The sequence below is a fragment of the Taudactylus pleione genome, unplaced genomic scaffold (assembly GCF_031769625.1).
Source record: "Taudactylus pleione unplaced genomic scaffold, aTauple2 ptg002208l, whole genome shotgun sequence".
Lineage (NCBI taxonomy): Eukaryota > Metazoa > Chordata > Amphibia > Anura > Myobatrachidae > Taudactylus > Taudactylus pleione.
In genome coordinates, this window is record NW_028286601.1 from 207635 (window position 1) to 220705 (window position 13071).

General features: G+C 48.4%; 1 protein-coding gene across 1 annotated transcript in view; it reads left to right on the forward strand.

The window, feature by feature from the left end:
• LOC148431504 (uncharacterized) overlaps window positions 1–11645 on the forward strand; it is a gene marked incomplete at its 3' end in the record, with an annotated part of 32181 nt that extends 20536 nt beyond the window's left edge. Inside the window, exons 3-7 of the mRNA XM_088465977.1 lie at window positions 1158–1497; window positions 4441–5727; window positions 6284–7513; window positions 9536–9598; window positions 11522–11645. Coding sequence (XP_088322103.1) covers window positions 1158–1497; window positions 4441–5727; window positions 6284–7513; window positions 9536–9598; window positions 11522–11645 — 3044 coding nt within the window. The remainder of the gene's footprint in view (window positions 1–1157; window positions 1498–4440; window positions 5728–6283; window positions 7514–9535; window positions 9599–11521) is intronic.
• Between the last annotated feature and the right edge of the window lie 1426 nt (window positions 11646–13071).

Sequence of the window (13071 nt, forward strand, 5' to 3'; positions counted from 1 at the left end):
GGGTGGTGAATTATAACAGTGGTGGAAACTGCCCGGGGCTCCTGTAATAGGTGCCGCATGTCCTGTCTATTTTGTTGTTTCCTGGGCTTCACTGACCTGGGACTGAGGTTCTGTATGTGATGGAAGAGGGGCATCTGTATGCCCTCTGCCCGCCACCACCGGGCGCAGGTGTTCCCTCTGCTATTGGATACTCTAGCAGCTGTGTCACGGTGATCAGTGGCTCAGTAGGTCGCACTAAGCAGCCACTGATCCTCAATGTGGGCGTTCTGTGCAGAGCGTCAGCGATGTCACCAGAGCTTTGCTCTGTCCCACAAGGAGCTGCAGCAATGGGCACTGCTGTGTAGTGCCCTCCTCTACCGACACCACAAGGCGTTAAAGGAGGGAAGGGGTAAAAAGGACAAAGATAATTCATATATGTCACCTCAACAGGATAAAATGTGGCATATAATCACACATGACCCCCACCCTCTCTCCGGTTGTATTATATGACATGTGACAATGGAAGTGAGGCTGGGGGTGATGGGTAAAAAGGAGAGAGTATGGGGATGTGACAAGGGGAGAGTCAGGGGCATTAGTGGGGTGAGGAAGTAGGGTGCATATGTGACAATGGGTAGGGAAGTGGCAGATATGTGACAAGAACATAGAGAGAGAGCGAGTGGGGAGTATATGTGACATGGGGGGAGTGGGGACATAATGTGTCACCAAGGACGGAGAGTGGGGTGCATGGGGTAGGACCGGGCGTGGCAGGTACGTGATGCGTCACATGATGTGTGTTTATCATTTAATTTATGTTTAATATGTGCATGTGGGGACGGGGCCCCTAGCATATGCCAAGCACGGGGCCCCAGATAGCCGTAATCCATCACTGATCACATCCCATCGCTGCATAACATGTACAGCTAATAATCTCTTCTGTTACTGCAGCGAGTGTAATAAATATTAGTATGTACAATGTGAGACGGAGCAGTAAGAATAGTAAATATAGTGGATATTCTTAAGCCCAGACATTTATGTGCAGCAAACTATAAAGATATAATTGATTTGCACAAAATACGGGCGTAGGTCTTACAGGTCCCGTGTGCGGCAGAGGTGTGGGGCAGAGGTGTGCGGCAGAGGTGTGGGGCGGATCACTGTATCACTGACCCTTTTCACCGCAGGTCTGTGTGAAATACCTGCACGGCACCTGTGACCAAGCAAATGGGTGTACACTGATGCACGTCTGTGGATTTTTCACCCGAGGGGAATGTAATCGCCGTGTTTGCAAAAAGTCACACAATCTTCTGGATGCGAGCCCAGATCTGCTGCAAAATCTACCTGTCAACACTGTGCAGAGCTTTCAGATGCTCTGCGAACTCAAATACAACCAGCGGTTCCAGGAAGCAGGCAGAGACATGAGAAGGAGGGCACCGCGAGGCCCGAGGGGCACAGGAAGGGGACGGGCCAAATCTAGAGGCGGATCGAGGGGGAAGGGTCAAGAAAGACAGATGGAAGGAACAGGTATCTGGATAATAAATTATTTCATAAATAGAAATATTGATATGGCCACTGTATAGGACATATTTAAAAAACAAATTTACCATACAATTGAATTTGTGGTGCTAAAGGTGATTTGTGATAAAAGGGGGTTTGAAAGATTAAAATTACCGTATATACTCGAGTATAAAATAAATCGACCCGAATATAAGCCGAGGTACCTAATTTTACCACAAAAAACTGGGAAAACTTATTGACTCGAGTATAAGCCTAGGGTGGGTAGTGCCCCCAGTAGTAATATCCCCTCCTGGTAGTGCCCCCAGTAGTAACCCCCCCCGGTAGTGCCCCCAGTAGTAATATCTCCCACTGGTAGTGCCCCCAGTAGTAATCCCCCCCTGGTAGTGCCCCCAGTAGTAATCCCCCCCTGGTAGTGCCCCCAGTAGTAATCCACCCCCCTGGTAGTGCCCCCAGTAGTAATCCCCCCCTGGTAGTGCCCCCAGTAGTAATATCCCCCTCTGGTAGTGCCCCCAGTAGTAATATCCCCCCCTGGTAGTGCCCCCAGTAGTAATATCCCCCCCTGATAGTGCCCCCAGTAATAATATCCCCCCTGGTAGTGCCCCCAGTAGTAATATCCCCCCCTGGTAGTGCCCCCAGTAGTAAACCCCCCTGGAAGTGCCCCCAGTAGTAATATCTCCCACTGATAGTGCCCCCAGTAGTAATCCACCTCCCTGGTAGTGCACACAGTAGTGATCCCCCCCTGGTAGTGCCCCCAGTAGTAATCCCCCCCCCCTGGTACTGCCCCCAGTAGTAGCCCCCCCAGTAGAGAGAGATGTAATAAAAAAATAAAAAAAAAACTTACCTGAAACCCCGCTCCTGGTCCCGACGCTGCTACCGGCTCCTCCGGGCGCTTTGCATTATGGGAGAGACGTCGTCATGACGTCTCTCCCATTACCCACTGCGGGAGGTGGAAGATGGCTCCCGCAGTGGGAGCAGCTGCAGCCGATGAGTCTGACAGACTCTCATCGGCTGCTGATTACAACAAACACACAGCTGCTGGCTCCGGCGGCTGTGTGCTTGTGCTGTGTAGCGCTGACCGAACTCCGTCCGGTCAGCGCTACACACGCGGTGCAGCTTTGTCACAGAGACACAGTCTGCACCGCGGCCCGCATGGTACGCTACTCAGCTGCGTACCATGCGGGCATGACTCGAGTATAAGCAGAGGGGGTGCTTTTTCTGCACAAAAAATGTGCTGAAAAACTCGGCTTATACTCGAGTATATACGTTATATCATAAAAAATTTATTCTAATCATCTAAAACATTGTTTGTTTTTCTATTCCAACCAGGGGCCAAATGTAATAGGGTGAGAGTTTAGGAAATGTGAGAGTTTAGCAGTAACCTCTCACATTGGTCTAGTTTTATCTTCAAAATGAAAAACACATCTGGATGAGAGTTTAAATAGTGAGATTATTTTTAGTCTAAAAACATGAGAGTTTCCATGTTCTCTGACTATTACATTGGGAGAGTTTCCATGTTCTCTGACTATTACATTGGGTGAGTTTCCCTGTTCTCTGACTATTATATTGGGCGAGTTTCCATGTTCTCTGACTATTACATTGGGTGAGTTTCCCTGTTCTCTGACTATTACATTGGGCGAGTTTCCATGTTCTCTGACTATTAGATTGGGTGAGATTTCGTGTTCTCTGACTATTACATTGGGCGAGTTTCCATGTTCTCTGACTATTAGATTGGGTGAGATTTCGTGTTCTCTGACTATTACATTGGGTGAGTTTCCCTGTTCTCTGACTATTACATTGGGCGAGTTTCCATGTTCTCTGACTATTAGATTGGGTGAGATTTTGTGTTCTCTGACTATTACATTGGGCGAGTTTCCATGTTCTCTGACTATTACATTGGGCGAGTTTCCATGTTCTCTGACTATTACATTGGGTGAGTTTCCATGTTCTCTGACTATTACAATGGGCGAGTTTCCATGTTCTCTGACTATTACATTGGGCGAGTTTCCATGTTCTCTGACTATTACATTGGGCGAGTTTCCATGTTCTCTGACTCTATTACATTGGGCGAGTTTCCATGTTCTCTGACTATTACAATGGGCGAGTTTCCATGTTCTCTGACTATTACATTGGGCGAGTTTCCATGTTCTCTGACTATTACATTGGGTGAGTTTCCATGTTCTCTGACTATATTACATTGGGCGAGTTTCCATGTTCTCTGACTATTACATTGGGCGAGTGTTCATGTTCTCTGACTATTACGCTGGGTGAGTTTCCATGTTCTCCGACTATTACATTGGGCGAGTGTTCATGTTCTCTGACTATTACATTGGGCGAGTGTTCATGTTCTCTGACTATTACATTGGGTGAGTTTCCGTGTTCTCTGACTATTACATTGGGCGAGTTTCCGTGTTCTCTGACTATTACATTGGCCGAGTTTCCATGTTCTCTGACTATTACATTGGGCGAGTTTCCATGTTCTCTGACTCTATTACATTGGGCGAGTTTCCATGTTCTCTGACTCTATTACATTGGGCAAGTTTCCGTGTTCTCTGACTGTTACATTGGGCGAGTTTCCATGTTCTCTGACTATTACATTGGGCGAGTTTCCATGTTCTCTGACTATTACATTGGGCGAGTTTCCATGTTCTCTGACTATTACATTGGGCGAGTTTCCATGTTCTCTGACTATTACATTGGGCGAGTTTCCATGTTCTCTGACTATTACATTGGGCGAGTTTCCATGTTCTCTGACTATTACATTGGGCGAGTTTCCATATTCTTTAGACTCTATTACATTGGCCGAGTTTAAAAAGTGTAAGAGATCTAAACACTCACCCTATTACATTTGGCCCTTTGTTTTTTATTTAAATTAAATAATTCCCCTATTTTTCATAGACTTCATGCACCCTAATGAAACCACAGAATTTACATTTTGGTTCTTCTATTTAGGGTCCCAGGTTCGGGGGAGATCTAGCAGCCGACCAGCGTCTGAGAGTGGTGAGAGTCATCGTTGTGGGTCTGGAGTAGATGATGATGGCGATGATGGTGGACATCAGAAAACTGAGCTAGACAAGTTAATGGAAGACTGGTTTTTACCCAATACATCCGGATCTGGCAACACACAAGTGGGATCAGATAGACGACCCAAATTAGCTGTAGCCTCATCCAACCCGCCCAAAGCGCGTCCTGTGCAGTCCGATACTACTATACCTAATGCAGCGCAGGCTTGTGTAGAGCAAATATCATCGGCTAGATCAAACAAAGCAATGACTGCACCAATCGCTCCACTTACAGGATCCAGTCAACCAATCAGACCATCCCATGTTCCACCAACATCTTCTGGTGGACCGAACTCAAATTATTCCTCTGCTGGTGATTCCAGTTTTAAAACGGTCACATCTACAAGAGATGGTTTATATGCTCCTCACCCAACAGCGCTCGTAGGATCTACTAAGCCAGTAATTACGCCAATCTCTGCAACGTCAAGTGCATCACCCATTGCCCAGCCCTTGACACAGTACAGTAGAATAAAAAGGACAACATCATCTGCAGTAACGCCTCCATTTGCCGCAACAGCACTTGAGAAACTTTATCAATCAGACGCAGAATCCAAATTAACAGCTGCATCATCCAACATGCTAACAGTGCATCATGTACGACCAAATACTACTTTACCTAATGCAGCACAAATCAGAGCGGAGCAAATATCACCTGCTACATCCAACAAAGCAATAAGTGCATCAACAGATCTGCTTAAAACATCCAGTGAACAACATGGACCGTCCAGTGTTCCACCAACATCTTTGGTTAGATTAACCTCAAATCAGCCAACATCACTCACTGGAGTAAATTCAATATCCAGCAAAGTGTCTAGTAATCTGAGCAAGGGGGCATCCGGCCTTCCACCAGTACCAGCTTGTGCTTTATCCAATGCTACAGCACCTGCTGAGACAGCAAAATCTCCCATTGGTAGTTTCCACAATCTACGCCTTCTTCTGGAGGAGAGTCCTGATTTACTGCAAAATCTACCTCTCGAGGCTGTGCAGAACTTTCAGATGCTCTGCAAACTCACATACAATCAGCAGCTCCAGGAAGCAGGCACAGCAAAAAGAAGGGGGGCACCGCGAGGCCCGAGGGCCAGAGGCAGAGGAAGGGGACGGGCCAAATCTAGAGGCAGAAATGGATTTCGGGGTGGATCGAGGGGGAAGGGTCGAGAAAGACAGACGGAAGGACCAGGTATCTGGCTAATAAATGATTTCATGAATAGAAATATTGATATGACCACTGTTAATGACATATTTAAATACCAAATTTACCATACAATTATTGAATTTTTGGTGCTAAAGGTGATTTGTGCTAAAAGGCGGTTTGAAAGATTACAATTATTTCATTGTTTGTAACGAACTGGATAAACCTTTAAAATGATTCTAATCATCTAAAACATGTTTGTTTGTTTTCTATTGCAACCATGGGCCAAATGTAATAGGGTGAGAGATTAGAGAATAGTTTATCAGTAAGATAAAAGTCGAGTTTTATCTTCAAAATGGGAAAACTTCTGGATGAGAGTTTAAATCGTGAGAGTTTTTTTGAGTCTAAAAACGTGTGAGTTTCCATGTGCTCAGACTTTATTACATTGGCCGAGTTTAAAAAGTGTGAGAGGTTACTGCTAAACTCTCATCCTATTACATTTTTCCCCTTGTTTTTTAATTAAATTAAATAATTCCCCTATTTTTCATAGACTTTACACACTCTAATGAGTCGACAGAATTTACATTTTGGTTCTTCTATTTAGGGTCCCAAGTTCAGAGGAGATCTAGCAGCCGACCAGTGTCTGAGAGTGGTGAGAGTTATCGTTGTCGATCTGGAGAAGATGATGATGGTGGACATCAGAAAACTGAATTAGACAAGCTAATGGAAGACTGTTTTTTACCCGATACATCCAGATCTGGCAACACACAAGTGGGATCAGACAGACGACCCAAATTATCTGCAGCATCATCCAACCCGCCCAAAGTGTGTCCTGTGCAGTCCGATACTACTATACCTAATGCAGCGCAAACTCGTGTAGAGAAAATATCATCTGCTAGATCAAACAAAACAATGATTGCACCAATTGCTCCACTTACAGGATCCAATCAGCCAATCAGACCATCCCATGTTCCACCAACATCTTCTGGTGGACTGAACTCAAATTATTCCTCTGCTGGTGAATCCAGTTTTAAAACGGTCACATCTATAAGAGATGGTTCAAATACTCCTCACCCAACAGCGCTCACAGGATCTACTAAGCCGGTAATTACGCCAATCTCTGCAACATCAAGTGCATCACCCATTGTTCAGCCATTGACACAGTACAACAATACAATAAACAGCACAACATCATCTCCAGTAACGTCTACATTCACCACAATACCGCTTGAGGTGCTTTATCAATCAGACGCAAAATCCAAATTAACAGCAGCACCATCCAACATGCCAATGGTGCTTCCTGTACAACCAAATACTACTTTACTTAAAGCAGCGCAAACCAGAGCAGAGCACATATCACCTGTTACATCTAACAAGGCAATGAGTGCACCAACTGATTCGCTTCAAAGATCCAGTCAACCACTTGGACTGTCCAGTGTTCCACCAACATCTTCAGTTAGATTAACCTCAAATCAGCCAACATCGCTCACCGGAGCAAATTCAATATCCAGTAAAGTGTCTAGTCATCTGAGCAAGGGGGCAGTCGGCCTTCCACCAGTACCAGCTCATGCTTTATCCACTGCTACAGCACATGCTGAGACAGCAATATATCCCGTTGGTGGTTTCCGGAATCTACGTGCATCAGGAGTGAGTAGGAACCCATCCAGGCTATCTGAGGGAACTGACCAACATTCAAGCAAGCTCCTCGCCAGCGTAAAACCAATGTCAAGACTTGACTTCACCCAATATTCGGGCACCAGATCAGCAGATGAAGTTCCCCAACATCAGCCGGTTGACAAAACAACCCCAGATAGACCTACGTCATCCAGCAAATGTAAGCTCTTGTGTCCAGTGTTTGTGGCAAGGCGGGGTTGTTTTGAAAGGGCTGAACTCTATTAAAATACAAACTGTGGACGGCCACTTAATGCTTAGATATTATTTATATGAAAAGTTCCATAATAATTTACTTTACATGGAAATATGCCTGCATTCGAGAAGCACTGGTCAGTCATTGAAAATATCGGTCTCCTGTTGAACTGACTGGGAAAGCTCCATAGTTCTTACCACCCCTCTATAGTTCTCTCTGCCTCTCTATATCTTTCATTGCCCCTCCATATCTCTCACCCCATTCATATCTCTCTAACTGCTCCTCCATAGTTCTTATTGTCCCCTCCATATATCTCTCACTGCCCCCCCATAGTTCTTACTGCCCCCTACATAGTTCTTACTGCCCCCTACATAGTTCTTACTGCCCCCTTCATAGTTCTTACTGCCCCCTCCATATATCTCACTGCCTCCTCCATTTCTCTCTTACTACCCTCCTCCATAGCTCTCTCACTGCCCCCCTCAATAGCTCTCTCACTGCCCCCTCCATAGCTCTCTCACTGTCCTCCTCCATAGCTCTCTCACTGCCCTCCTCCATAGCTCTCTCACTGCCCCCCCTCAATAGCTCTCTCTCACTGCCCTCCTCCATAGCTCTCACTGCCCCCCCTCCATAGCTCTCTCACTGCCCCCCCTCCATAGCTCTCTCACTGCCCCCTCCATAGCGCTCTCTCTGCCCCCCTTCATAGCTCTCTCACTGCCCCCCCTCAGTAGCTCTCTCTCACTGCCCCCCCCTCCATAGCTCTCTCTCACTGCCCCCCCTCAATAGCTCTCTCTCCCTGCCCCCCCTCAATAGCTCTCTCTCACTGCCCCCCCTCCATAGCTCTCTCTCACTGCCCCCCCTCCATAGCTCTCTCACTGCCCCCCCTCCATAGCTCTCTCACTGCCCCCCCTCCATAGCTCTCTCTCACTGCCCCCCCTCCATAGCTCTCTCACTGCCCCCCTCCATAGCTCTCTCTCACTGCCCCCCTCCATAGCTCTCTCTCACTGCCCCCCTCCATAGCTCTCTCTCACTGCCCCCCTCCATAGCTCTCTCGCACTGCCCCCCCTCAATAGCTCTCTCTCACTGCCCCCCCTCCATAACTCTCTCTCACTGCCCCCCCTCCATAGCTCTCTCTCACTGCCCCCCCTCCATAGCTCTCTCACTGCCCCCCCTCCATAGCTGCCCTCCTCTGTCTCTGTACCACTGTCCCAGCACAGCACCCCTGGCCTCATCCTGCACCCCACAACCAGCACAGCACCCCTGGCCTCATTATGCTCCCTTTCCCAGCACAGCACCCCTCAGTGACCCAGCACAGTCAGCACCCCTGGCCAGGCTGCCTCTATGCTCCCCTTTCCCAGCAGTCAGCACCTCTCAGTCACCCAGCAGCGCCCCTCTACCAGCTGAGAGCTGACTTACTTAGGGCCCCATTATCAATGCTGTAGATTAGTGCTCGCTAAAGGGGTTATGTCATCCTTTCTCTATTCAACAAACAGCCGCTATCCGGGAAGTGGGAGTTTCGGGGCCATAACTAGGCAGAGCTGAAAACCCCAGGACCACTATTTAATTAATTGGATACCGTGGGTATCGGGGGCGCGCATACCCGTGGTAATCCAAAATTGGGCGCAAGGTTTTTTCCTCGCTAAACCTCGTGCCCAATTGAATATGCCCCATAGTGGGCAGAGATGGGGCCTTTTACAGACGGATATTTTGCAAATCCAGATACTAATGATGGCGGCTGTGGATGGGGAAAACAGTGGGCAGGACAGGTTTCCACAGGCAGCCGTGCGGATATTCAGCGCACACTGGCAGACCCGCGCATTAGCACGAAGAAGTAAGTAGCTGCTGCGGCCAAACGGATAAGCGGTGACTCAGTATACGGCCCTAAGCGCTGTGCGTTTAACTAAGTGTCGCATATATGAAGTGTCAGCTGTAAAGCGGCCGCTCCACACATGGAAGCTGCTAATTATACAATGTATTTTTATTTTATCTCAGCGACGCCTGGAAAAGCCCCCGATATCTGTCCGTCCAATACCTGGAAGTACTGCAAGCTGGGAGGTAAGTGCTGAGGAGCCTAACACATCAGCAGAGAGACGTTAGGGGTATTTACTAAGCTGAGGATTTTCAATGGGGTTTAAAAGGGCAAAACTATTAAATGCAAAACCAGGTGCAATTTGCATTTACTATTATTGTCGTAATAAATACCACGTCCAGAACCGCCGACAGACATAGAAAGGCCGCCTCTTACTAAATATATCCCTTAGTCCCTTTGGGCTATAATGTGAAACAAATGGGTGTGGTACAAAATGGCGACATGGTCTGAATGTCCGCACTGTGCATGTCGCAATAAATGTTTTTTTCTCCCTAACCCTACACTAAACCTCACCCTATCTGCAGACTAAATCTGTGATGTCAGCATTGTGACATGCTCAATGTTGACAAAACATCCTGAATGTTAACATTCATACCATATATACCGAAATAAATATGAGATTCCTGAACCCCGTTTTAGCAATATAATTCATATAGCAACATAGTTTATTATATCAATAATATAAACAGCTATTCCGATAGTTTTTCTTATATTCATCCTAAACCTAACCTCCCTCTCCCCGCACCCTAAACCTAACCCTCCTCCCCAGTGTATAAGTCTAACCCTACCACCTAACCCTCCCCCTGTAGCTAACCCTAACCCTCCCCACCAGTGCCTAACCCTACCCCTAGTGCCTAACCCTAGCCCTCCCCATGTTGCCTAACTCTAACACCTAACCCTAATGCTAAGTCTCCCCCCAGTGTCTAACCCTTCCCCTAGTACCTAACCCTCCCCCTAGTGCTTAACCCTAACCCTCACCCTAGTGCCTAACCCTAACTCTCCTCCCCCTAATGCCTAGCCCTAACCCTCCCCCTAGTGCCTAACCATCCTCCCCCTAGTGCCTATCCCTAACCCTCCCCCTAGTGCCTAACCCTCCCCCTAGTGCCTATCCCTAACCCTCCCCCTAGTGCCTAACCCTCCCCTTAGTGCCTAACCCTCCTCCCCTTAGTGCTTAGCCCTAACCCTCCTCCCCCTAGTGCCTAACCCTAAACCTCCCCCTAGTGCCTAACCCTCCTCCCCCTAGTGCCTAACCCTAACCCTCCCCTAGTGCCTAACCCTAACCCTCCCCTAGTGCCTAACCCTAACCCTCCCCCTAGTGCCTAACCCTAACCCTCCTCCCCCTAGTGCGTAACCCTAACCCTCCCCCTAGTGCCTAATTAAAACCCTCCCCCTAGTGCCTAATTAAAACCCTCCCCCTAGTGCCTAACCCTAACCCTCCCCATAGTGCCTAGCCCTAACCCTCCCCCTAGTGCCTAACCCTCCCACTAGTGCCTAACCCTCCCCCTAGTGCCTAACCCTAATCCTCCCCCTAGTGCCTAACCCTAACCCCCCTAGTGCCTAACCCTAACCCTCCTCCTAGTGCCTAACCCTAACCTCCCCCCCTCTAATGCCTAACTCTGACCTCTCCCCCTAGTGCCTAACCCTCCTCCCCCTAGTGCCTAGCCCTAACCCTCCCCCTAGTGCCTAACCCTAACCCTCCCCCTAGTGCCTAACCCTAACCTCCCCCTAGTGCCTAACCCTAACCCTCCCCCTAGTGCCTAACCCTCCCCCTAGTGCCTAACCCTAACCCTCCCCCTAGTGCCTAACCCTAACCCCCCTAGTGCCTAACCCTAACCTCCCCCCTAGTGCCAAACCCTAACCTCCCCCCTAGTGCCTAACCCTAACCTCCCCCCCTCTAGTGCCTAACTCTAACCTCTCCCCCTAGTGCCTAACCCTCCTCCCCCTAGTGCCTAGCCCTAACCCTCCCCCTAGTGCCTAGCCCTAACCCTCCCCCTAGTGCCTAGCCCTAACCCTCTCCCTAGTGCCTAACCCTAACCCCCCCTAGTGCCTAACCCTAACACCTAACCCTAATGCTAACTCAGATAATATCATGTGTCCTCTGCCTGCAGGTAAATGCCCGGATATGCACTTCTACTTACCGTACCGCTGGCAAGTCTTCAACGGAGGAGATTGGGAAGATGTTTCCAATATGGAGAATGTTGAGAAGGCCTACTGTGACCCTAAGGTTACCAGGTAGGATCCCAAATCACGGCCTGAGGACTATGTTATGGTGCCCTCGGCTGGTGCCTGTACTGTTCTCATGTGTGGGGCTTATTATTGAGATGCTCATAGATCGGTGTGCGGAGGCCATAATTCTCATTTCAGTAACTATGGATAACATTGTGTTGGAAGAATCACACCTACTGGGAGGAGATAGATTTCATGAAAATTGACGTTTAAAGGGGAATTATAGGGAAAACAAAAGAAACCGCATACAGTAGCTATAAACCCCAGGAGTTCTGGGATACGGGTACATTGGGGAAGGGGCACAATCTTATTCCGTTGCAACCTGCGGCTACGATTTCACCATGATTTATCAAACAGCCGCGTTACAGCCGGCTGGCCTCATTGTACCTTTGTGTTGTGATTTTGGCGTATGCCTTTTTTGTTTCACATAAAATGCGCTAAGCATTGTGCATGCCCACCACTAAAAAAAGCGTGCGTCCGTACGTCAGTGTCTCCTATCCATTAATTACTCTATAACATGTACTGTAAATACATCGGTTTACCTCAGGCCAGGATGATATTGAGGCTGTGAATAAGGGCTGGCTGTAGAACTGAGACTACAGAACAGCCATGGAGGCAGGTACCTGAGATCACCGCGGGAAGCCGGGCATCCAAGCCCAACCCTTAGTATCTCAGTACAGGAGGCGGCGCGGTACAACCCTCCTCCAATTCAAACAGCTTTCGCCCACAGCTCAGTACGAGCTCCAGAAGGGGTCAGGGTGCATTTTCAAATCTGTAAAATGGGCAGGGAGCGGCACTGAACCAACCTGGCAGTAACCCTACACATCACACATCCTGGCCGGGATGTACTAAAGGAAAAATGCTGTAAAAACCCCGTTTTCTGGGTGTCATATGTACTAAGCCCCGGCCCCACTATTTTCGATGCAGAGGGTAACGTTTCTGGCGTTACCCTATATAAGCCTATGGGCTTCTTACCGCATCCCGCTCCCCGCCACCATGATGCACCGCAGTCGCCCAGCACCTCTCACTGCCGGACCCTCCTTATTCAGCCTCCTGCGGGCTCCTCCTGGGTCCCCCGCCTCCTTCTCCTCTCCTTCTTCTGGGTGCAGGAAGTAAGAGCCCGGGACTTCCTGCAGAGGTCACCAGCAGGAAGCTCCCGGGGCTAGGAGGGGGCAGAGACCCCCAGAGACCCCCTCACCCAGCGACGGCAGCTTCGCAAAGGGCAGCTCTTATCACAAGAGAAAAAAGCTAAATTCTGGTGTGTATCACGCAGGGAAACCTGTCACTACACGTTACAAAGTAACGATCTCTCCCTATAAAGAAATAACACTACCAGAAATAACTCTACCATGTTTCACAAATGTAATTAACGGATTCAATGTTAAACCATCTTGATCGCCAGGTTGTGACTGTGGGCCTGGGCCACGCTAGA